Raw genomic sequence first — 24,041 nt, 5'->3', positions numbered from 1 at the left:
CACACAAACACACCATCAAGACAACGTGATACAATTCAAGCAATCACTTTTTTTTTATTTCCAGCAGTCAGACCAGTCAGCATCTTCCTTTACATCGAATATATATATAGAGAGAGAGAGGGGAGGGGGAGAGAGAGAGAATAATGTGTGTCTATGTTCGTTCCTGTGTCTGCAATTAGTTGTTCTTTTTTTCAGCACCATGGACAGCGCCTGACAGCTCCAAGGAAATCTCCTTCCTAAACAGAGTATCAGTAGTGAAGAAACACATTTGAAGGGATAGTAGATGCTGGTAGATATTAAATCCGTATTTTCTTTGTGGTTTGAAGGCCTGTCCTGTGAATGAAGGTAATACCATACAGTAGGTAAACCGTATACCCGTAGCACCAACGGAAAATACAGTCACGTCAAGGTTTGAGGAAAACCCATTACGCGTTTGGCAAGTAAGACGCTTAAATGTGCCATTGCGCATTCCTCTTAATGAACGTCTAATATTATAGGTCTTGTTGGATTTTATGGTACAGTTGAAATATAATAACTTTTGAGTGAAGTGGTCGGGGTAAACAGAGTTGCACTAGTAAGCAGGGTCATAAAACAAAAGAATAATCCTATGTGGGGCTGCCACGCTCCAGCGTTTGCAGAATAAAGGCTGGGGCTGCGCGAGATCGTAAATCAGGCCTGAACTGTAACCTGGCAAAGTAAAGGTTTCATTCATAGCCAATACGATATTATGATATTGGAAAGCTTTCCCGGAGAGGTTGTGCGTCATGCCACTCTCTATTAGACGCTATTTTCGTCCTGCCCTGGAAGACATTCATCCACAGTCTACACACCCTGACAGCACCCAATAAACCCACCACTCCCATTCATCTCCACCCTTCCACCCACCTCCACCCCTCCCTCGTTCTCTCCCTCTCCGTCTCTCCTCTCTTGCCGACAAGCAGTGGGTGACTTAAAACAACATACGAGATTTGTGTTTGGTCGTCCTAGAGGATTACTTTGTTGTTCCTTAACATTTATTTGACATAAAATAGTCTGACACATTTTCAGTCTCTTCTGAAGGTCCTGCTTCTGAGATCTAGTTGGTTTTCTCCGCAGGAGGTAAGAATTTCTAAGAAGTCTTTTATTTCATTAATATGTTCTGGCCGACTGTAACTGCATTTAACCATGTTGACAGATGTTGATTTAAGAAGGATCAATAATGCATACTGGCCGTTTGGAACCATGGCGTAAGCGCAATTGGAAGCTGAAACCCACAGGTTTGAATCCAGGGATTCAGCCCATCGGACAGAAAACATTTTAAGTCTGTATTTTAGTGAAGAGTTTGCAGTTTCTTTGCGCTGCGTCACGACTGTGGTGCATCAATTGACTTTTACGCACGGCAGTCCAACACGGAAAAATCACGCCAGTCCTAATTTGAAAACGATATTGCGCTACAAAGAAGCCTGGACACTTTTTTAAAGAATAAATGAAAAGACATGGCGTGAATGCCCTGGCACAAAAACTGCTTAAACGGTGTAAGTAAGGCAGCAGCGCGTGCGTTAAACATCTCCAAATGTCTTAAAAGTTGGACACATATATAACTCTAATAGTTGGCAATTTATTCTGACCAGTTCTAATAGTGAGGAAGTTTCTGATTCATCACAGACGACGGAGTGCCGGTTTGGCATACGGCAAGGTATGGTCACGATTCATTCACGCTTTTACCTTCCTATATCAATGTGATTTGATAGGATTGAAGGGGAAATGGCAGTTATTTAGATCATTTGTTTAAATCAAAGAGCCTTTTTGGCACCAGCTTGGTTCCATACTTTATAATGTTGCGTTCTGAATATGTGCAACGACGGGGAATGTACAAGCAGTTTGCATATGTTGGCTGCAGGGACTTAATCACACTCAAGTTCTATTTAACTGGAAGGAAGCTACAAACAAAATTAGACTCTGAAATTATTTCCTGGGTTGTGCCATGAAAAATCCCCTGATCTTTTTTGCTCTGCAATTTGCAAAATTTGAAAAAATATATTTTTCACTCATGGAGATTCTTCATTTGAGCTTTAACTGTAAATGAATCTTCTTAACTTTAGTTTGGAAAGATTTAGGATTGACCTGTGATTATATTCCCTTTGAAACAGAGGAAGATTATTGCCATAGCTGGATATTCTTTAACTGAAGGCGAAGATGATCGGTGCGTAAAAGTCGAATCCCCGAATCTTAAATACTTTGTAATCCTAACTGAAAGCCCTGAGTGCCGATTCGTGAAATGTAAAGTGGGTTCCTTGAACGCCTTACAATAAAAACAAATAAGATATTGAGCTTTGAGAACTTGGTAACCATAAATAAATGTTTGATGTTCAAGCTGACAATTGTTTCAGATTATGTCAGTAATTTTTCCATGCGCATGGAAGTAATGACCAAAGCACTAGTTATAATGTAATTACAGTCTGTCTATGGTGTTAATACATCTGATTTAAAGTCGTGTCACGTGGTGTCATCTGTACCTATGTACCTCAAATATAAATCAATCTCATCCGATGATATGTGTTTTTTACTCTTCTCTTCAGTTCCTTGATGAGGTTTCAGCCATCCACGCGTACTAGCACTTGATCTCGGCGGGGAAAGCTGACGAAAGAAGGATGGCCATCCACGCCGAAGGTCTTGTGGCTATCGTGATTTTCTATGTCATGATTCTGTTTGTGGGCATCTGGGCAGCGTGGAAAAATAAGAACTCCGGAGTGGTCGAAGGCGTTGACCGAAGCGAGATCATCATGGTCGGAGGAAGGGACATAGGATTGTTTGTTGGAGGATTCACAATGACCGGTGAGTTGGTTTAGCACAAGGTTTCACCCAAATGTGTATCGGTTGGTTAATGGTCAACATTAGCCGTGTGCGGAAAAGTCACATGGGTGTCATTACAGTTTAAAAACAAAAAAAAAACGTCAATATGTTTCCCCTACTTCGTCTTTTACGCACTGACAGCACTGCGGCCACAATTATAAACCACATAACATGTCTGAATATTTAAAAACATACTATTTAATTATCGGACAGTTCTGCTGGTTTTCTAAACTACTACTTTAATTTAGGTCAAGTGTTATTTTTGATTGCCACCCAAATGGATGCCATGCCAAATTGCAATTACAGCTGCAGGCTGAGGTTAAGACTACAAATGGACTAACATAACTTGTAAAGTTTGTGTTATTTTCATCCTCTAAAGCAACTCGAAATGCACCAAACTATTCCTATATGTTTAATTATATATTCCTTACATTAGTTTTGTTTGTGGTCATTCACTGTTGTTGTTTTTTTTCTTGCTTACAGCCACTTGGGTGGGTGGGGGCTACATCAATGGGACAGCAGAATATGTCTACCTTCCAGACTATGGCCTGGCTTGGGCACAGGCTCCGTTTGGTTATGCTCTCAGCCTAGTAGTAGGTAAGAACCAGTTTCTTCAAATGTTTCATTTGTAATCTTTAAAGGGAGTGTGTGTAAAGTGTCAAGAACAATCTACATGAACAAGCAGCTGGTGCACATTAAATCATTGAGTTTTTTATCCATGTTACGCATGAGTACATTCATTGTTTTAATCGCATGCTATTTTGTCCCTTTAAGCGCATGGATAAGCAGTGTCTCTCTGTAGTTCCAGTTATGGAAAATAATGACACTGCTGCACGTTTGATTTTGTTTGCCGTTCCTTTTAGTTGTTTTCATTTAGTATTTTATTTTTACGAGTTACGTTACAGTTACTGTACTGTCGTAACCTTCTATCTATTAGAAGGTTGTTTTATTTCAAAATAAAAGCAGGGATAAATTCAAAGAGCAAGTAAATTACTTTCAGCTTAAGGAAGTACAAAATTCAAAATAAAATGCCTAACATTTTTTTATTTTTAAATGGGAATTAGTGGAATTTTAAACATGGGATTAAAAAAAAGTGATTAATCACAATGAGCTATTAAAATGTTGTGATTAATCAGGATTAAAAATGATAATCGTTTGACAGCCCTGGTCATCTTCAATTCAACCATTGTTGAATACATTTCTGAAATGATTTCTTATACTCTTTGTCTTACCGTCATGTCTGACACATTCAGGTGGCCTTTTTTTTGCAAAGCCTATGCGTTCCCGTGGCTACGTCACCATGCTGGATCCCTTCCAGCAGCTGTATGGAGAAAGAATGGGGGGGCTACTCTTCATCCCCGCACTCATGGGGGAAATCTTCTGGTCTGCAGCCATTTTATCAGCCCTTGGTAAGAGATGATTGGACAGAATCACAAAAAATGCTGATACCAGTAATACATTAATTAAACTGTCATAGTCAGTGCACTTTATCCAGACTGTAATTGTTAAGTGTATCTTGTCCCCTAGGTGCCACTCTGAGTGTGATTGTGGACATAGACATCAACATGTCAGTGGTGATCTCAGCCCTGATAGCTATCTTTTACACACTCGTGGGAGGACTTTACTCTGTCGCATACACAGATGTGGTCCAGCTTTTCTGCATCTTTCTGGGCTTGGTGAGTCTTACTGTCAACATCTACCCAAACAATAACTATTGATGTGACAATAAATTAAATCACTGGTTAGTTTGCCGTTTGATTTAAAAAAGGTTTCAGCTGTAAGACTAAATCTGCTACTGTAACTGTATTTTTCAATAGGTTTTTCTAATGTCTTAATAATTCAAAGAAGGACCTTTGAATCATTTATAATATTTGCATTCTGCTACCCTCCTACCACACAGTGGATCAGCGTGCCCTTTGCCCTGTCCAATCCTGCCGTCACAGACATCAGTTTTACAGCCAAGGAAGAAGTCTACCAGTCACCCTGGCTGGGGAAGATTGAGCCTGAAGACAAATGGCTCTGGGCAGACAACTTCTTTTTGCTGGTAGGCCATTCATTTAGAACAGGACGCATCAATAGTCTACTTTTGGAAAAGTAAATGTATACACACATTCAGTGTCAAGTCTTTTAGGCATGGAGTTTTGTAACAGTATTTCAGTTTTAAGGTTGTTTAAGATGGAGATTGATCCTTTAATGTAATTAATAGCTGTTATTATAACATAATCAGTATGAAGTATGACAGAAAGAAAACTTCCATTAAAGATTTGTTCATTTACTGTGCTAAGAGTAAATGTAAGAGCTGTGCTGTGTTGGTCTTGCTGATTGTTGTGCATTGGTTTATTGTCTGTATTGACTGTGGTGTTTCTGTTTCTAGATTTTGGGGGGGATTCCCTGGCAGGTCTATTTTCAACGGGTTCTCTCTGCCTCTTCAGCTACCTACGCCCAGGTCCTTTCCTTCCTCGCCGCCTTCGGCTGCTTGGTCATGGCTGTCCCCTCTGTCCTCATAGGAGCTATAGGGGCCTCCACTGGTAAATATACACACATAAATAATGGCTCTGCTTTATATTAGAGATGTTTTGGAGCACTAAATACAGATAAACTATTAAACCTTTTACTTCATAAATATTTAAAGAGGATAAAAACAGTTTGATTTTTAAATCAAGAGGACGGAGCTTATGCTATAGATTTTCTGACTTAAAAATACTTGGTTTGACTTGAATGATTATTTTGTTAAATGTATGAATACTTTGATTCTTATCTGCTTCATGCATCAGCTTCATTGTGAAAATGTTAGTTTTGGGATAGAACTTGATATAAGCTAATTAGTATTGATCATAAGTTACAGCAAATAGTTTTTGCATCTTCACTGGATGCCTAAAGATGGCTTTATAAATGACTTAAGTATAATCTTATACAGTATTTCTATTCTACACACACAGCCAAGCAGCTGTTATTTACCAAATAAACATATCAGACTGTGATGTGCATACACACAGACACACACATTGATGAATCAGTAAATGAAACATCATAAGACAATCCAGGAAATCTGATCCTTTATCCAAACAGGAAACTGTGATCAAAAGGAACACAATGACTTCCTGGCTTGTTTACACCCCAACAGCTTCTTTTTTTTTTTCTCAGATGTGTTAATGTAGATGCGTAAAGTATCTGGAGGGTAAACAACATCAGAAGGATCCTGTCACGTTGGGTAGAGGAGAGAGCCATCAGACCATGCCCATTTAGTGAATATTACATCTGAAGAGCAGCTAATTAATCTGTGCCGAAGCTGTTTCATGTAGAACTGGCGCCAGTCAACCGCGGTTTGTGAATACCCAGGGGAGGGAGCGTATGTATACTTTGGAGGCTGAAGAAGAGGATAAAAAATGTGGCAGAAAGACAGAGGGATGTCATGTGTTTTAATAGGCAAAGAGAGATATGAGTTCAAATGCTTTCCCACTGAATGTGAAGATTGAGACAACAGTAAAGTGGACGCATCATGACAAGAGACATGCTTCATTCTCAGAGGATGAGTCCTAATTATCTTTATACTTAGACACTAATAAACAACCATTGACAAATCTGTCACCAGCCTTAACTATACTTTAAGTTCTTGCTTTCAAATATTATCATACTAATATGTTATCATGCAATCTGAACTATCATGGTTTACAACATTTCGCTCCATCAGAATTTAAGCCGTGGTCGTGTTTCTTGGTCCTTAAAGCAGCTACTGAGTTGCTATCTTAGCTGCTTTTCAAATTGCCCTTTCTCTTGTCAGTTTTGTAAGTATTCAGTGTTTCCTTTGGCAAAATACTAAAACTTCTGTAATGAATCATCTTGAATTGTCTCTCCTGAGAACAAATGGATAGGTTCACACATAAATCATTATTCATGGAGTGATTATAGATCAAATGTGTCATTAAAATCCAATTAAACTAAATAATGTATTCTGTAACTCTAGCTCATACTTCAAATCCAGACCAGTGGTCCATAAGGCACAATCGAGTGTAAAAAAAAATTAATATGACTTGAATATTCATATTTTAAAATAATTTCCCCTGACCTTTTATTACTGTTGCTGTATTCGTCTTACAGCAGAACATTGATAATAATTAGGATTAATCCAGCATAAAAACACATTTTCAGCTCTTTTGTTTCTCAGCAACTAAAACAGGTGCAACCACAGGAAGCTTTCTGAAAGGCTAAAGCATCGGTACAAATATTGTAATGTAGTAATCATTCCTCCTGACATTCCATTAGTTGCCCGGGAACAAAATGTTATTAAGCTCAGAATTGGAAAATGTGCCAAAGACTTGAAGTCAACTTCATTGATATATATACGAGTTTCATTATTTCTTGTATGTTTATTTGAATTTAGTTCAATGATTTAGTTGAATGATTTTGGCATACTAGTCATTTCTATTTGGCACAAAGATTTTGGGAGGTAGAGAATTTTACTGCTGTGCCTTAACGGTTTTTTAAGCCTTAATATGAAAAAGTCCCTCTTTCACAACAACCATGTTTGAATTTGTTCCCCATTTTGTCTTTTAGACTGGAACCAGACTTCTTATGGCTCGCTCGCTCCAAAGGACAAGGATCAATCAGACATGATCCTTCCAATCGTGCTTCAGCATCTCTGCCCACCATACATCTCCTTCTTTGGTCTTGGGGCGGTGTCTGCTGCTGTCATGTCATCAGCCGACTCATCCATTCTTTCAGCTAGCTCCATGTTTGCTCGGAACATCTATCAGCTCGCATTTCGGCAGTCGGTAAGAGTACAAATTATATCACAAAACACACATCTGCACAGTTTGATGCCAGTTGTCGCAAGCATCACTTAAATGTTCTGTTAATCAATTATATCTCATTCCAGTGGATTACTAACATCAGTGGTGTAGTGCAGGGTATAAACAGGTAAACAGAGTATACCCACTTATTTCTCAGTCCCAATAGGGTATACCCACTTCTAAATCTCCTCCAATTCAAACCAATGATTGGTCGACAATATACATGCATACATGCTGCAATTTTTAGGATGGTGAAGGGATGACCCTCCCTACTCTGTCTCTAATTGGCTAGTATGCTCTAATGAAATATGCAAGAGTAGTCTTACATGTAACTGTTCAAAACAGAGAACATTTATCTTCTGCTGGACGGGTCACTTAAAGAAAAAAACCTTTGGGGGGGAATTTAAGAGTATACCCACTTCCTAAAGCACCACTACACTACTGACTAACGTGTCAGATGTTGTCTCAAACAAATAACAATATCATAAATGGATTCTGTTATTATTGTACCTGCTGAACATGCAAAATCAGACACAAAACTTGAGTCAGTATTCAAACAGACAAGCTCTGATTCAGAAGCACTAAAAATATACTTGTGGGTTTTTTAATTTTTCTTAATTAAGATTTAATTTTGTGCTTTTGCCTTTAATCGGTAGGACAGTGGATATATGAAACTGGGGAAAGACATGGAAAAATGCTGAATGAACCTGAGCATGTATAGCGCTTTTCTAGTTTTCTGACGACTTAAAGCGCTTTTACACCGCTTGCCATTCACCCTCTATGCTGCTATGCAAAGTGTCAGTATCAGTATTACCCAGATGCTGCAGAGAGAGCAATTTGCAAAGTGTCTTGCCCGAGGACACTTCGACATGTGGCTAGGTTTGGGTCAGACCCTCGGCCGTTGTGAGACAACCGACTCTACCACTGAGCCTCATCCGCAGCGGGAGAGGAGCCACATGTCGGACTTGAACCCAGGCCTAGGGTTCAAGGAGGACTAGCCTCCGAAATGAGGGAGGGACCTAACCTCTAGGGCATCTGTGCATCTAATTATTTCAAAAATGAAAGCAGATCAAGTATAGCTCATTTATGCTAATTATGTTGCATTTGTCCAATAATTACTTTCATGACCAAATATCTGCAAAACTAATGACAGTTCCATCAGCTGTACTTCATGTTCAATCCCGTCAAGCAAGTCTCAGCATGCTTAAAAACTAAATTAAGACAGTAATATCTGTCTGGTATATCTGCTTAAAACCAGAAGATTGGTATTTTAACTTTAGGCATGTTGTTCCAGAGTAAAGCCTAAAAGATATTTTTTTACACTCTTACTTCTGTTTAATTTTGACATCTCTTAGCATACTAACACATTTCTCTACTCAACATTTAGTCATTTCTTCTTCACTCTTATCTCTTTCTTCTCTCCCACAGGCCTCAGACAGGGAGATTGTTTGGGTGATGCGCATCACAATCTTTGTATTCGGAGCTCTTGCCACCGCTATGGCCTTGTTGACAGGATCCGTGTATGGCCTCTGGTACCTGAGCTCCGACTTGGTCTACGTCATCATCTTTCCCCAACTTCTCAGTGTTTTATTCGTCAAGGGCACCAACACCTATGGCTCTGTGGCTGGCTATATCTTTGGTCTCCTGCTACGCATTGGTGGAGGGGAGCCTTACCTCAAGCTTCCTCCCTTCATCTTCTTCCCTGGTTGGGTGATGCAGAAGAGGATCCATCACCTCACCGGGGATGTGGAGCATTTTGTCCAGCAGAGGTTCCCTTTCAAGTCTGTTTCCATGTTGGCCTCCTTCCTGGCCAATGTGGCCTTTTCTTACCTGACAAAGTACCTATTTGAAAGCGGCATGTTATCACACAAGTATGACTTCCTGGATGCTGTGGTGTCCAAGCATAGCAAGGAGATCATGGACAAAACTACTTTGGTGGGCAACCATGATAACATAATTCTTTCAGAGATGGCACCTGTCAACCAGACCTTGGGTGCGTCGCTCGCTGGGACATTCAACAACGCTGAGATCCTCAGTGATGATGGGGCTTTAAGTCCAGACTAGCCAACACGGGCACAAAGGAAAGTAGAACCAAGGAAATTGGAGAAGAAGGAATAATCAGAGAGGCATCCACATTCTTCAGGAAACTTGTTACTGCCACACTGGAAGCCACATCCACTGAAATCGGTTGTGGGTTCCACGTGATTCTACAAGTTTGTTTACTGCTGATGGCATGGTGCCTCCTTCCTTTTTAACATCCTTTGCCTAGAACCAAGAGGTTGACTGTCATCAGCTGTATCATACCACACTCATTCATTTTTTGTTTTGACTTTGAATCTGTAACAGCTACAACCATTTTCATTTAGGTGCTGCTTCGTCGTTCAAAGGGACCTTCAGGCAAAAACAATGAAAGCTTGAATTTGTGCAGATTTGCTGTGGGTCATGAGAATAGTGCAATATCTAACCAAGTGTTCATGTCCGCATAGCTGTGTGTCTGTGATGATGTACATGCACTTATGATGACTGATATCAGGGGGAATGCTCCAGAACATTTTTAGTTTGCATAGGGTACTCTTACTAATAAAGCAATAATATTTTTAAGGCCTGTGTCGTAAAAATAGATACATTGTTCTGAATTGCAAGTTAATGCCATGTTTTTAGTTCAGATTATTTTCTGTTTTGCTTGTTTCATGTGGTCTGCTCACCTGGCTCCCAATCATATTCTCTAATTACAGACACAGCAAGTGCATATATCTAAACTCTCGACCTAAAGGTTGACATTGGATGATTCTGCAAGAGACTAGATTACGGTAAAACAAGACAAGATACGATATATTGATCTCCCATTGTTGAAATTCACTTGTTTCAGCAGGTCAAAAGGAGAAAAATTAAATAAAGTAAGCAAGTTGTAAAAATAGGAACGTTTAGGAAAATTACAATATAAATAATGATAGCAGTGATAATAATATAGAAACACAGTGTAAACACAGTGTACACTGATAGATATTTACACACATGGTAAGACTGTAATTGACCAAAATTAGATATCAGTGGGAGTAGAAACAATAATGTGATGAAAATATGTATTAATAGCAAATAGGCATATGAATGGTATGTTACCAGAGAAATAAAGTGCAGACACGTCATAGTAAATTATGGACAATGGCTGGATAAAGGCTACGAGAAGTGTTGTTCAGTTGTAAAATTCACTATCAACATTTTAAAATATATATATATATTTCTGTAATATATCTGAGTGGCCAACATTCAATTCAATTCAAACAACTTTTTAAATCCCTCTTGGGGCAATTGGTGTGGAGGCGCTTGTACATATGAGAAAGAAACATAAATAAAGACAAGATGAGGTACAAACAACAGATTACACAAGGAGTGAAAATATAAATAAATAAATAAAAATAGGAGCATTCAGTAATCTGAGCGCAGAGGGGATGAACGATTTGAGTAGTGGTTAGAATATGATTAGTAAAAGGCAGGTAAAACATCAAGGAGAAACAAGCTGCAACAACCCAAAGGAACAACATTATGAGAAACTAAAATTCATAAACAATGGAAAGACAGAAACGTACGGCACTGTTTAGCAAAAAGCCAAAAGAACTGTATTAATAGCTAATGCGCTGCAAATACAAAAGGATGCAATGACCAAGCCCTACCAAGAAAATAAAATGCAACAGCAAAATGCAGCAAACAAAGTCATGATAACCTAAACTATTACAATTTACAATTTACAGACTTGTTCCTAACCTGGATTTGCACCGGCAATCCTCGGATTCCTAATCCAAGTCCAAGTAGACTGAGCTATTGCTGCCCCCAACTTTGCAGCCATTCTTCCAAAGGGAAACCATTTGAGCAGTTGCAACTCGTGTGCAGGTGTACTGTTATATGTTCTTGTTGCTGTTGCCAGATAGCTGATGTACAATCAAAACCAACCTTACAAAGATAAGCCCAATATTCACACTCCTTTTAGTTCCATTACCAGGCACATTGGGGATATATGAGGCATTTTGCCAGTACTAGTGTTACCAAGCTAGACTGATAGCTGTCTCCTTCACCTACAGAGAAAAAACGAATTCAAGCAATCAATGAACCAAAATATTAAGGTAGTCTGAAACAATGGGATGAAGAATGCACTTAGAGCTGCGACATCTACAAAGTGTATTACTATTATTATCATCTTTTAAGTTTTTCACTGTTTGATCAACATTTTTAAATAAAAACATAGATTAGTGCGGCTATGATGATATATAATTCACAATCATCAGTAATTGGTCATGTAAAGTAATACACAGATGTAGCTGTCGGATTTTGGAAACACATTAAACATCCTCCCCAGCCTTGAACTTCAACATTTTGGCACTGAATATTTTAACTAGACATTAATATGGACTGAATAATCATCCAAAAGACTATGAATTTATTTCTACTAGAACCCCAGTTTTCCTTACCAATCCCATTATTTATGCAGATCTAGTATGACCTGGATTTTTTTTTTTTCTGTTTACGTTCCAAGTAGCACTTAGCTTCATTTTTATGTTATGTATTGTATTTTTGTAATGTGCATTTCCACACCACAATACATTGACAACAATGAAGCACATCTGATTTCAATTTAACAGTTTCAGTTTTTAATACTCATCATTCGAAGTCAATGGCGAGCTGGAAAGTATAACTTCATTCATATATTTAAAAGATCTACTTGGTCCTTTAAAATGATCTCTCTAAAGTTATCTCCCTTTTCTAATTTGTGTGGATGCGTTCTTGTCTGTGTAATTGTGTGAGTGTATGACAGTTCATTTGCTCATCCTAAACCTGTATCGACTGGGCAGCCACAGCAGGTTAGCGGAGACAGGAAATGATTGCTCCTCCCAGGATGGTGTCAGTAGCACTGGTCATTATCGATCACATCCCCAGTTGATTAGCCCTCAGGACATTTGATTAATGCTGCAGTGAGGTTGGAAAGGGTTTGTTTTACACTGTGTGTTGTGACTTGTAACAATGTTACTGATGGAGCACCCTCAAACGCAAACGTCCAAATGTCCTCCCACGTTTCCAGATCTGGTTGTTTCAAACAACCATTTACCCTGCTGCTCTGTATAAGGGAAATTTAGTACAGAGGCTGTCACTTTGTACAGTGGTGTAAGACATTGTTCAGTGTTGTTATTGTCCAATTGACTTCTATGTGTTGAACTCCCCTCTGATTGTTGTTTTTAGCTTTAGACTTGCCTTAATTCAAAGGTCAGCTGTGACGAATAAATGGGTTTGACACACTTGTTTATACTTGTTTTTAGTTAAAGTATAAGGCTTGTGGTATATCCTTTTGATTGTCAAAAATTAACACCAAATCCAATGAAGTTTCATTATGTCTCCTGGTATTGTCTGTCTTCCTTACCCTATGTCTGGCTTTAAGCTCCACAGCACATTCATTCTTTCTGAAGGATTTAACTTCTAAAAACTGGGGCTACAAAAATATAGTGAAGCATCAGATTAGTATATTTAGGCAGCAGGTTGGTGTATATTGAACTCATGTTGACCAACGGTGTCCATGGTTACCTGAACAAGGAAATATGTCATTCATAAATAGTAACAAGCAACATCAGGCTTCAGTTACACAGGCAATACGTGTTATTTGGATTAATAAATTAAATATTTTTCAATCGATTTGGTAGGAAAAAAAAGTTATATCACCCAAGCCTTACCCTTTACAAGCAAGATGGCCTTAGTTATTCTTTAGGGTGAAGGGGACCTGATCCCTGTATGCAGCCAAATATGCTGAGGATGCAGTAAAATATACTAATTCCAGCCTGACCCTTTCCTAACCCTGAAACATAATTAGTAGTTATGGGATTTATGATCTGTCATTAATATGACGTCAGCTTCGAACTACATCTGGCGACTTCTGGTCTGATGCTATGCAAAGTGTCAGGCAACCTCATTGAACTTTAATGTGAATGTAAACGTTCCTTCTCATCTGAAAAGCCTCATCCTGAGTGTGTTGTGGTTTAGGTTCATTCACAAACCTGAACGCACACAGAAAAGAATCAATGTCAGCTCACGTTCTGACACGTTTGTGGCTATATGTCGTAAATTGCAATGATTCTGTATTTTTGTGTGATAAATGTATATATATATGTATATATATATAAAAAAAGCTTCAGAAACAAAAAAAGTCTACTTTTAAATGCAGAATTGAAAATGTTGTCTGTTGACAGTGGAACTACAGCTATCTATTTATTCATGCAGTGTCTATAAGAGTATAGTTGTAAACATGTCAGTTGAATAAATCATATCATTTAGCACAGTCACAATCTTATTTTCTGTCAATATGTACGGTACATATTTGCATACTTGATTTGTTTGTTTACACTTTTTTCAAGTAGACTTTGAATTTTAAGAATTCAAATATGAAGAACAAGTGTGTGTGTGTGTGTGTGTGTGTGTGTGTGTGTGTGTGTGTGTGTGTGTGTGTGTGTGTGTGTGTGTGTGTGTGTGTGTGTGTGTGTGCGTGCGTGCGTGCGTGCGTGCGTGTGTTTGTGGAGTGGAGGGTTTCATCTAGGGTTGCTGCCTGTTTGGACGCATCAATCAAAACGCCCACCTCAGAATCTTATAACTGCCAAAACTGTCAGGGCTGTCAATCACACACACACATAGACAACAATTCACATTCACACAAAAAACAGTTCTTAGATAGCAGCATGACAACACCAGTCTGACCCTGACTAATTAAAAAAAAAAAAAACGTTGTTTTTTCCCCCCCGGCAATATTAAATTCAACCTTGGTGCTGAAATAACAAAAGCTATAAGATCTTTTATTTTTTGTTACTGAAAGACAATAAGTTCTGTGTATTATATGGTTCAAGATGAAAGACGTTTTGTAGGAGCTTTTTGAAGCTCATGGGTGATGTTATTACTACATCTTGTTTAAAGGAAAACTTGTAGAAACTAACAAGACCACTGACAAAAATAAATTAATTGCAAAAAGGCAGGTTCAGGAGAAGATGTCATGTTAAGTTATTATTGACTAAAAAGAACTATCTGTAATGTAAAAAAAAAACCAATGTCTTTAGATTACTTTCATCCCATTATAAGAAGAAAAAATAAACCACTCAGTTGCAGAAGCAAGATTGATTTACTGTTTTGTGAGTAATCTCAGATGTTGCCATAAATGTGGCACAAGTCCATGTCCCTTGAAGATTTGAGGCCTAAACAAGTAACAGATTGACAAAAATGTATTTAAAATGTAATTTAACAACATCATGTTAATAATAGTTAGAGTTAACCACTTGCACAATGCACAATGATGCATTAATCATCTTGATGCACCAGATCTATAAAAGCAAACGTTTAACTTCTTTAAAATAATTTGTGGGTATTACATGAAATGACAGCATCTGCATTACTGAAACATGGCAACTCTTATTGGAGTTTATTATCTTATTTTTCCTAATCTTCTAACATCGACTACTCGACTGAAATCTGAAAAGGGTCAGAGTGCTTAACCAGATCTTTGTATTATACGCCATCATGTTCACATAGGAATATGTGAAAAGGCTTCATGCTTAGTGTTTAAATCTTGATTTGTACTGCAAGCTAACGCTTCAAGATATGAAGACATTTTTGTTGTAATTACAGATGCTTCTACAGTGGCCATTTAATGTTACACCTCGACTGTCACGGATTCATCCTGTGGGAAACATGTAAGCACCGCAACTGCCTCCGGACCAAAACCTAACAGTAAGGTATTAATTGTTTTTTTATAAAGTGTCTGAGGCATGTTGGCAGGTAAAACAGCATTAGTGTAAGTTCAAATGAAACCTGCCACCCTGTCAGATACCTGCCTTTAGGTGACAGACATGAGAGCTGTCTGATTTAATCAAATTATAAAGCAGAATGCTGGAAGAGAATATTACTTACAAAATACTCCTTGCAAAAGAAAATCAGGAACCATTATCCCTCTGATCATGTCTTTGTAGAGAGCAGTAACACACAGAAGCCAAGAGGCAATAAGATGTGTATATCTTGTTTATATATATATGTATATCAGACACACATCTAATTAAATTCTGTTTTTATATAAAGTTTTTAGAAACAGCAGTAAACTGTTACATGAGTCTATGTGTTAGATTCAGCTCGGAAAAAGACTGATTACAGCGAAACTATACAGGAGACACAGGACCCAGCAGAACCCTTGGAGAAGCTTGATTTTTTTTCTCCAAAATCAGCTACATTCAAATCATTTTTAGAATTGCTTCTTTGAATGTCAGCGGCAGAGCTGATTTGAGACAGTTTCCCTGGGCTGGAACTAGGCTGGCTATTTTCCTGTTTCACGAGGAGGCCAAAGAAAGAGGAATGGCACCCATCATCATGTCCTGTCTCCACTACCCAGCACCCCCGAGTCTCTGTTGCCCCAGCAGCTGGGTTTCGAGTCGAAGCCTCTACCTCAGCAGCCTGTGTACCAGCCCAGGCCTCAGCCTCTCTGTGCCTTAGAGCCTAAGACTCCCTATGTTGCTGTTCCCGCAAAGCGTCGTCTGCCCCATGTGCCGGCTGAGCGAGTCCAGCCCCCTGTTTCAGAATGGGGGGTCCAACCTGGTTCTCCGTCAGCGGTCCAGCCGACTCCTGTGTCTTCGTGTGAGGCCCTACCAATTCCTCTTTCCTCGTCGGAGGTCCTGCCTGCTCACTCCTGTGTCTCCGTTGGATGCCCTGCCAACTCTGTCCACTCCTGTGCACTCTTTGGCAGTCCTGTGGACTGATGTGTTCCTGTCGGTGGCCAGGCCTACACCTCTTGGTCTCCCCCCTGACCTAGCCTGCCTGTTTGGTTGGCCTCCTGGCTGCCCCCCTGAACTGTCCTGGTTGGATGCTTTGCCTCCAGGCAGGCCACCTGAACTTTGCCATTCCCTGAGCTGGGATGCTTTGGGGTGCCGGGAGCCTAGTGGTTGGTGCGCAAGCCACAAGTACAGAAGCCAGCGCCCTTGAGGCCAGAGGGCCCATCTTTGGCCTGACATCTCGCTCTATTCCTGCGTGTTGTTACCCACTCTCTTTCCCCCCAGTATCTTACTCTGTCCATTGTCTTCTGTCTCCAGTAAAGGCATACTCAAAATGTTGAGTATTCGTCATGTGTTATGCATCATTATCCTCTGGTTGATCTCCGAGCTGACCAAATAAGCATTCTGTTTCTATATTAATATATATTTATACATTTTCTTTTATGGATCACTGTCGACCCCCACAGCCTTGCTACAGGCTTCACGACTCAAGCTTTGTCCTCGCCGAAGCTTCCTCTGTGTTTTAAAACCACAGAGAATTCCCCAAACGTTATCAGTATCATGTAAATCACACAAACACAGAGACAAGCTCACATGTGCATTCAGCCCTGCAGCATAGCTCATGACTTATTCTTTCTAAAATGATTTGAAAAAGAAAACACCAGGAAGGCTGTGAAAATGCTGATGAATATATACCACACTGTACTCTTTGACACCCCTTGTTATCTTTTATTTATTGATTTTATATTATCCTACAGTTTAATTGCTTTAAGCTTTTCTACAATGCATTTCTTAATGCTTTCAGACAGTATAATTGAAATACTTTTTAGACTGTTAAATTAATCGACATCCATGCATAGACATGCAATGATTGGTCTGACTATGAGGAAAAACAATGAATGGACACACACTGATTATAATGTGCTGCAATTTGATCACCCTTTAAACTAAAATAGTATTAGTTCTGATGCATCAGAACTTCAGGGTTATATGTGGGCTGAAGTTCTCAAACTACATGGGCAGCTTCATCAGCTTAATACAACAAACTCTTGACGATGTTTCCATGTTGTCATCCAAGACGTGATATCTTATTGGCTCCTCTCCTTTTTCATTTTTTATTATTGCAACAAACAGACTATTACAATAAGTACAGGCCAGAAAATATGGGGCATGTTCATGTTTAAAATGTGTCCAAAAACTCATATTTTCAATGTTAAGTGAACAATATTACTGCATGTGTGTGTGTGTGTGTGTGTGTGTGTGTGTGTGTGTGTGTGTGTGTGTGTGTGTGTGTGTGTGTGTGTGTGTGTGTGTGTGTGTGTGTGTGTGTCATCTTCAGTACTTTAATATTTAAAAGCTATAGGCGGTCTAGATGCAATATTATGGAAAAACGAAAACGAAGATTGAGCAAATACAATCAAACAACAAAACACTAAATACAGTTGTAAATAAACACTAGCTAGAGAAAAGAGTGAAGGGTGGTGTAATTTATGGCAATAAATCTTGGCCCATTTATTGAGGATTATAGCCAGCCTGGAAAACAGTCAGCATCATTATTCACATTAGACTAAGTGCTCCACTTCTCAAGATAGAGGAGGGGGAGCAGGAGGAAGAAATGAATGGAAAGGCCAGACATTTACTGTTGCACCCTTACATCATATGAAGGATGGGCTGGACTGATAGTCTCCACCCACACACCAGCTCTGTCCTTGTTTTTGTCCTTTATCACTGAAGAGCTGATCTCATGGGAAACTTGGGTTTCACACAAATATTGTTTCTTTCAAGTTTTTAGTCACATGTATGCAGTTCAATACCTAGTACAATTATAAATGCTTCCATTTGACAACATGGCAACAAATGTCAACAACTTTAATTTTCGGGTCATTATAGAAAAAAAAATCAGCACATATCATTTAATGAGAACATTATACTTTAGTTCTACAAGCTGACATCAAATCATTGAAGAATACATTTATATCTAATACGTGTCATTCTGATTAAAAAGTTATTGATGTTGGCTCTGCAGAGGAATTATAGACCATATTCGGGAAGGTTTATTTAATATATAACATTTTACTTAAAGAGCCCATATTATGCCCTTTTTGGGGTTCGTATATTTAATCTATGTACTTACTTTTGTACGTTCACAATAGCTAAAGTTCTAAAAAAGTGTCTGTTTTCATGTACTGCTCCTCCTTGCTCCCTCTCCGCTCTGAGTCCGTCAGCTACACTCTGTTGAGCCCACACTGTTAGACCCCACGTGGGCCAAGTCTGCTCTGATTGGTCTGCCGATCCGCTCTGTCGTTATTGGTCAGTTGCTCAGCACGCTTCTCGGAAATTTCAACATGAGCTGCATGGCTTGCCACAACGAGCCAATGGACTTAGATCAGTGATCTCACACTGACAATGACGCCGCACTGACAATTGTTTATCGAGGGGGACTAGAACCGAGCGTTACATGCAGCTAATGCTACAGCTAACAGGAAGACGTAGGAGAAGCCGCGTTTCCGTGGACTTTGAATTTTTGCACATAGATGTGCCTAAACATGCACAGGACACTTGGAAAACACACTAAAGAGCATATAAAACCAGAAAAAGCATAATATGGGACCTTTAAAAGTTTGAAGGTTTCTTGTTTCTCTCTGTTCTGCTGGATAGAAATAAGAAGTTGATCAGTTTAACATTGAAAAAGGACAGATCTAACCTGCCTCTGCCAAAAGTAAACTTCACCTGCCCACCTGCATGCTTGAGGCTAATGTTTTCTAGGTTACTGTGTACCTGTTGCCTCAACTTTGGTCAAAAAGATTTGATGTGATAACAGCCTTAAGCCAAATAACCTGACAGGTGTATTTTGTCAGCAGAACCACACTACTACAAGCATTTTAAGTCTTTATGCTAAGCTATGCTGCTGCATGGCTGTAGATTCAGCAGAATAATCAGTCAGTTATGAGAGGGTTATCTCCCCTGTTTACACAGCTAACTACTAATTATGTTTTTATAAAATGTATAAAAGCCTCACCAGACTGCAGTATTTGCAAAAATAGATTGATACATTTCCTGAAATCACATTTTTCCATTTTTGCTTAAAGAGAAAAGTTTCAGTTTTTCTTCATATATTTGTTTCAAATGAACTTTGACCTGTTTTATTACCAGATTACTTTAAGCCGCTTTAACAAACAAACACACACACACACACACACACACACACACACACACACACACACACACACACACACGCACAAACACACGTGTGCACACACACACACACACACTCACAGAGTAAGAGAGACAATGTCTATCAGGCATTATAGCATAATGACATTGTGTCTGTGGCCTGTGATCTGGACGTACTCTGTACAATACCTTCAGACATGCACAGTGTCAGGTTGGATTAAGAATGGAAAATAGCACATGGCTGTAATTGAGTTCACTCCAGACTGGCAGACTCAAAGCGCATTTTACACTGCATTCAACCTTTGCCCACTGATGACAGAGACTGGGGATCGAACCCCCGATCTTCCGGTTGAGAAGCGTCCGTGATGCTGACTCCTGGTCTAGATCATTCACTTTATTACCTAGTTACCGTTATTAGAGACTTCTTCAGACTGCAAGGGTAGGTTATCAAGAAATATTAATATAAACCCACAGAATACAATAGACTGCCGACCAAATCATCTCTACTCACAGATAGTTAAAGACTTTATGTGAATGGCAAACAAACAAACAATTTTAACAGTTGGAGTCAGGCAGGTCCATGGCAACAGGTAGGCCTATCAGACAAACGCTCACAAAAACTGCTGGGAAGATACTTAGCCTATAGCAGTATAAAGTGGCTGGTCCAACGCAAGCCTGAGACAGCCATCACGATACTGATTGTCAAAAGGAATGTCTAAAGCCTATTTTTAAAAGTAGAGAGGGTGTCTGCTTCCTGGAACCAAACTGGAAGATAACTTCAAAGAAGAGGGAACTGGTAACTCCCTCCCATACTACGCTTGGAAACTTAAGGTTCCAAACACTCCTGCATTGTGAGTGCCATGTTCTGGATGGGTAATAGGGCAATATAAGTACTTTAAGACATGATGTTTAACTTTTTTTTTTTTTTTTTACTATAGGGATTAGCTGCCAGTGCAGAAAAGATAATATAGGACATAAATTATCTATTTTTTTTAGAGCTTCTTAGAGCTTTTTTAGACCAGCTAAAGATTGTTTGGATAGTAATTAGAGCAGTCTGATGATAGGGAATTGCATAGAACCATAGAAGTCACAGAAAAAGACTAGTGGTAGATTTTTACAACATAAAGTTGGTGAAGAAAGGCTCTACGTAATATTGGTGTTATGTGGGAGGCGAATGATATAACCAGATCAAAATCAAATAAAGTAATTTGACATATTAACCTTAATTTCAACCAGTGTAAATAAGTCTCAGAGCCTCACTAAAAACATGTTTATGAAGTTTCCTATAAAAAATCCACTCTGATCCTGATTTTTTTCATGCCTATAAAAGCCGTCTATTTCAGCCCTGCTCAGAACAGGCTGTTTCAGTGTCTGTCGCTTTAAATGTAAATGAGCTGTGTTCGATCACGCCCCTTTTTTGGAAGGCCTTGGTTGGCTCAGGCTTTCTCGCTCCATACCTTATTGTTTTGTGTGTGAAGGCAGACTCAGAGGGCAGAACAAACACCTAGCTGTTGGAGTATAACTCCACTGGGGGAGGGGTTACTGCCCTTTGTGATGTCATAAAGGGAACATTTCCAAACAGCCTGTTTGAGCACACATTTTCTGAAAAGATCCTCTGAAAAGAGGGAGAGGATGGACTTTAATTATAATTGGGGGGTTTGTAGACAGATAGGGACACATATTGGCGTTAGAAACACATGGAAAAGTATATTTTGCATAAAATGTGACCTATAAGGTATGACGGATATTATAAGAAACCTCCCTGGTATTAAAACAAAAAAGGGAACATTTTCTTGTAACAAAACAGAGAGCTCCTTTCATAAAGCCTTCATCTATCATCATTCAAGCAAAGCAATCGGGCAGTTTTTCTTTGTATGTGTTCTTTGAAACCACAGGTGTTTGTATTTGAGAGCCAAATCAATTATTACCTCTAATGTGTTTGCCAATTAATATTATATTTTTGTAATTGCAAGAGAAAAGATCTCAAATAATAGCTTTGTTCAAGCTGCAGTCAGACTAAGTTGACAAAGAACTATGGCAGCATATTTTATGGTTTGATGTGATTGACAGTTTTTTCTCGCACCTTTGACTGATACACTGCACCAATTGATTTCCTATCACAGTAACAGTGTGCAGGAAGACCACCTAAGACAACAGCACATCTCAAGGGAGCTGCATCTGGTGTATTTGTGTATGTGAAGGGAATACATGCTCACTCAACTGTGCTAGAATGTGCTTGTACATTTTACTAATGAAAACCCTAGTGTTCTAATTTGTTTGTTTTACTTTAGATTTTCCTTTTTTTAACCATATGTTGCAGTTGTGTCACCACCGTCATGTGGATTTACTTCAACTTGTCAACATTGATTTGATAAATTAATGTAATGCCATGCACTTAAAAAGAAATGTCAACCTTAGTTATTGAGCCATATTTGGCTTCTTAGCATCCATCATGACCATTATGGAATATAATTCAACTGAATCCCTTTCTTTTGACACTTTTTGCAGTCCTCTTATTACTGCTGCACATATTGATCCCAGTAGTGGCTGCCTATGTATTGAACCATGGTAAGTAATGAAAATGGTGTGTGTCCACTGTTAGTTCTGCTATTGATCCCATCAGTGGTAAGTAGCTTGGCTCCAATTAAGCCTTAATGGGCACAAGGGAGGAGCGGAGGGGAGAGGAGAGGAGAGGGTCTTGTATTGAACTGTATACATATTGAAAAGGAACATTTTTATTAATAATATTAATTTAAAAATAATCCCCAAAAGCCAGATTTAGCATGGAACATCTTTTATATCAGCATTTTACATGACATCAGTGTTACTCAGAGTAAAATTTTGAAAAAGTCCAAACTGATTTCTCTTTTCTGAAAACATATTCCCCCCTGGAATGTGTATCTTACTATGGACATAAACATCAGGTAACAATGCATAATCATTGACAATTATCTAATTTTCTCCCTCTTTCTCGTCAATAATTACCCCCATACCTCCTCCCTTCTTAAGAGCTGACAGGAGCTGACTGTCGTCACAGCAATGCAAACATAATCAGCTGTACCTTCACAACCTTAGATGCACAAATTATAGTACAGTTTGGAGGAGTGGAGAGATCCTTCAGATTGATTTTGTTAATGTCTGGACTCACACTGAGTGTTGAGTGGGGGAAGGGGCAGCCTTGTAGCAGCTACAAACAGGGCTGCGTAAATTTGTGTGTGCTTTGTGTATTTTTATCCACCTGTAAATCGAGTCCTCTTTTTGCTTCACTGCAGCTGCTGCGCATCTGGTTTCCTGTGGCAGCAGATACTGTATGAGTAGTGCTGCCTGTTTCTATTCACCAGAGCAAAAGATAGGAACAGAGCCTGAGATAAAAGACAAATGAATTTGTTAATATGGAAAGAAAACTAAGGAAGAAGATGTCTATTCTGATTGAATTCCCATTGTATATTCAAGCTCTATTTAAGCTGATTGGACACATGAATAAGTAATTAACGTATCACATTTTAAATTATTATTATTCCAGATAATTTTATGTGAATAAAGTTGGTTGTACCATTTTCGGAAGCAAAGTAAGGACTACAATCTACTGTATTCCAAACATTAGCCCCTTAAGCATCGCTATTTCAAGGCGGATATAACAAATAGGACAACATTCAAGTCGTTGTTAAGTCTTGATTTTTTTAAGTTATGAAAACTTAACTAAAGTACTTCTTGGCAAGGTGCAGTGACTTCCTGGAGTCTTGTCATCAATGTCACAATGCCGTGAAACCAGCTGAAAGATCAGAGTCTGGATTGGACTTTGCCAGGTTAGATGTTACTCTGTTTTCAGACTTTATCCTAAAGAAGGTAATTGCAGCAAGGGTCCTTATTACACATATTGTAAACACTCAAAGAGGAATAGGTCCCAGGATGTCAAAATGTTCTTTTAATTCCAGGTTTTATGTCTCTTCCATTTTAAATGTAGAGATTTACAGTAAAATGTTTATTTACATGCAGAAGAAAATGTGTTTTGGTATCAGTCTATAAAGCGTATCTCTTCTTTTTTTTTTTATCCTCCTCCGGCTGCAGGGCACCTGTTGGAGCAGGCAGGAAGTGTTTTTGATTAGAAGTGATACCAGCTGCTGGCTAACAGGGCAGAAACATTTATCTGGCTAACAAAGCTCTGGCAGGGTCCCTGTCCTCTTTCTGCTCTCCGTAATGCTTTACGACACTGTCATTTAAAGATGACATATGATAGGAGCAGGCTTTAGGTTGCCAATATCCCCTGTCGCCACACTAACGCACGCACACACTCACACATACAGCTGCTGAGGAGGCAACCCAGAGAGGTGGACTAAGAGGCAGAGATAAATGAGCAGCTGTTCATGTGCCTGTGTGTGTGTGTGTGTGTGTGTGTGTGTGTGTGTGTGTGTGTGTGTGTGTGTGTGTGTGTGTGTGTATGTGTGTGTGTGTGTGTGTGTGTGTGCGT

General features: G+C 39.1%; 1 protein-coding gene across 1 annotated transcript; it reads left to right on the top strand.

The window, feature by feature from the left end:
- Positions 1–820: 820 nt before the first annotated feature.
- LOC132987237 (high-affinity choline transporter 1-like) lies at positions 821–12,277 on the top strand. Its single transcript, XM_061054154.1, has 9 exons — positions 821–1,098; positions 2,559–2,814; positions 3,316–3,429; positions 4,086–4,241; positions 4,360–4,508; positions 4,733–4,876; positions 5,207–5,360; positions 7,387–7,604; positions 9,051–12,277. The coding sequence occupies exons 2-9, from the start codon at positions 2,631–2,633 to the stop codon at positions 9,684–9,686; spliced, it is 1,755 nt and encodes a 584-aa protein (XP_060910137.1). The 5' UTR covers positions 821–1,098; positions 2,559–2,630; the 3' UTR covers positions 9,687–12,277.
- Positions 12,278–24,041: the final 11,764 nt, after the last annotated feature.

This window comes from Labrus mixtus, chromosome 13 (genome assembly GCF_963584025.1).
Source record: "Labrus mixtus chromosome 13, fLabMix1.1, whole genome shotgun sequence".
Lineage (NCBI taxonomy): Eukaryota > Metazoa > Chordata > Actinopteri > Labriformes > Labridae > Labrus > Labrus mixtus.
The sequence above is the reverse complement of the archived record's forward strand: the minus strand, read 5'-3'. Positions and strand labels throughout refer to the sequence as shown.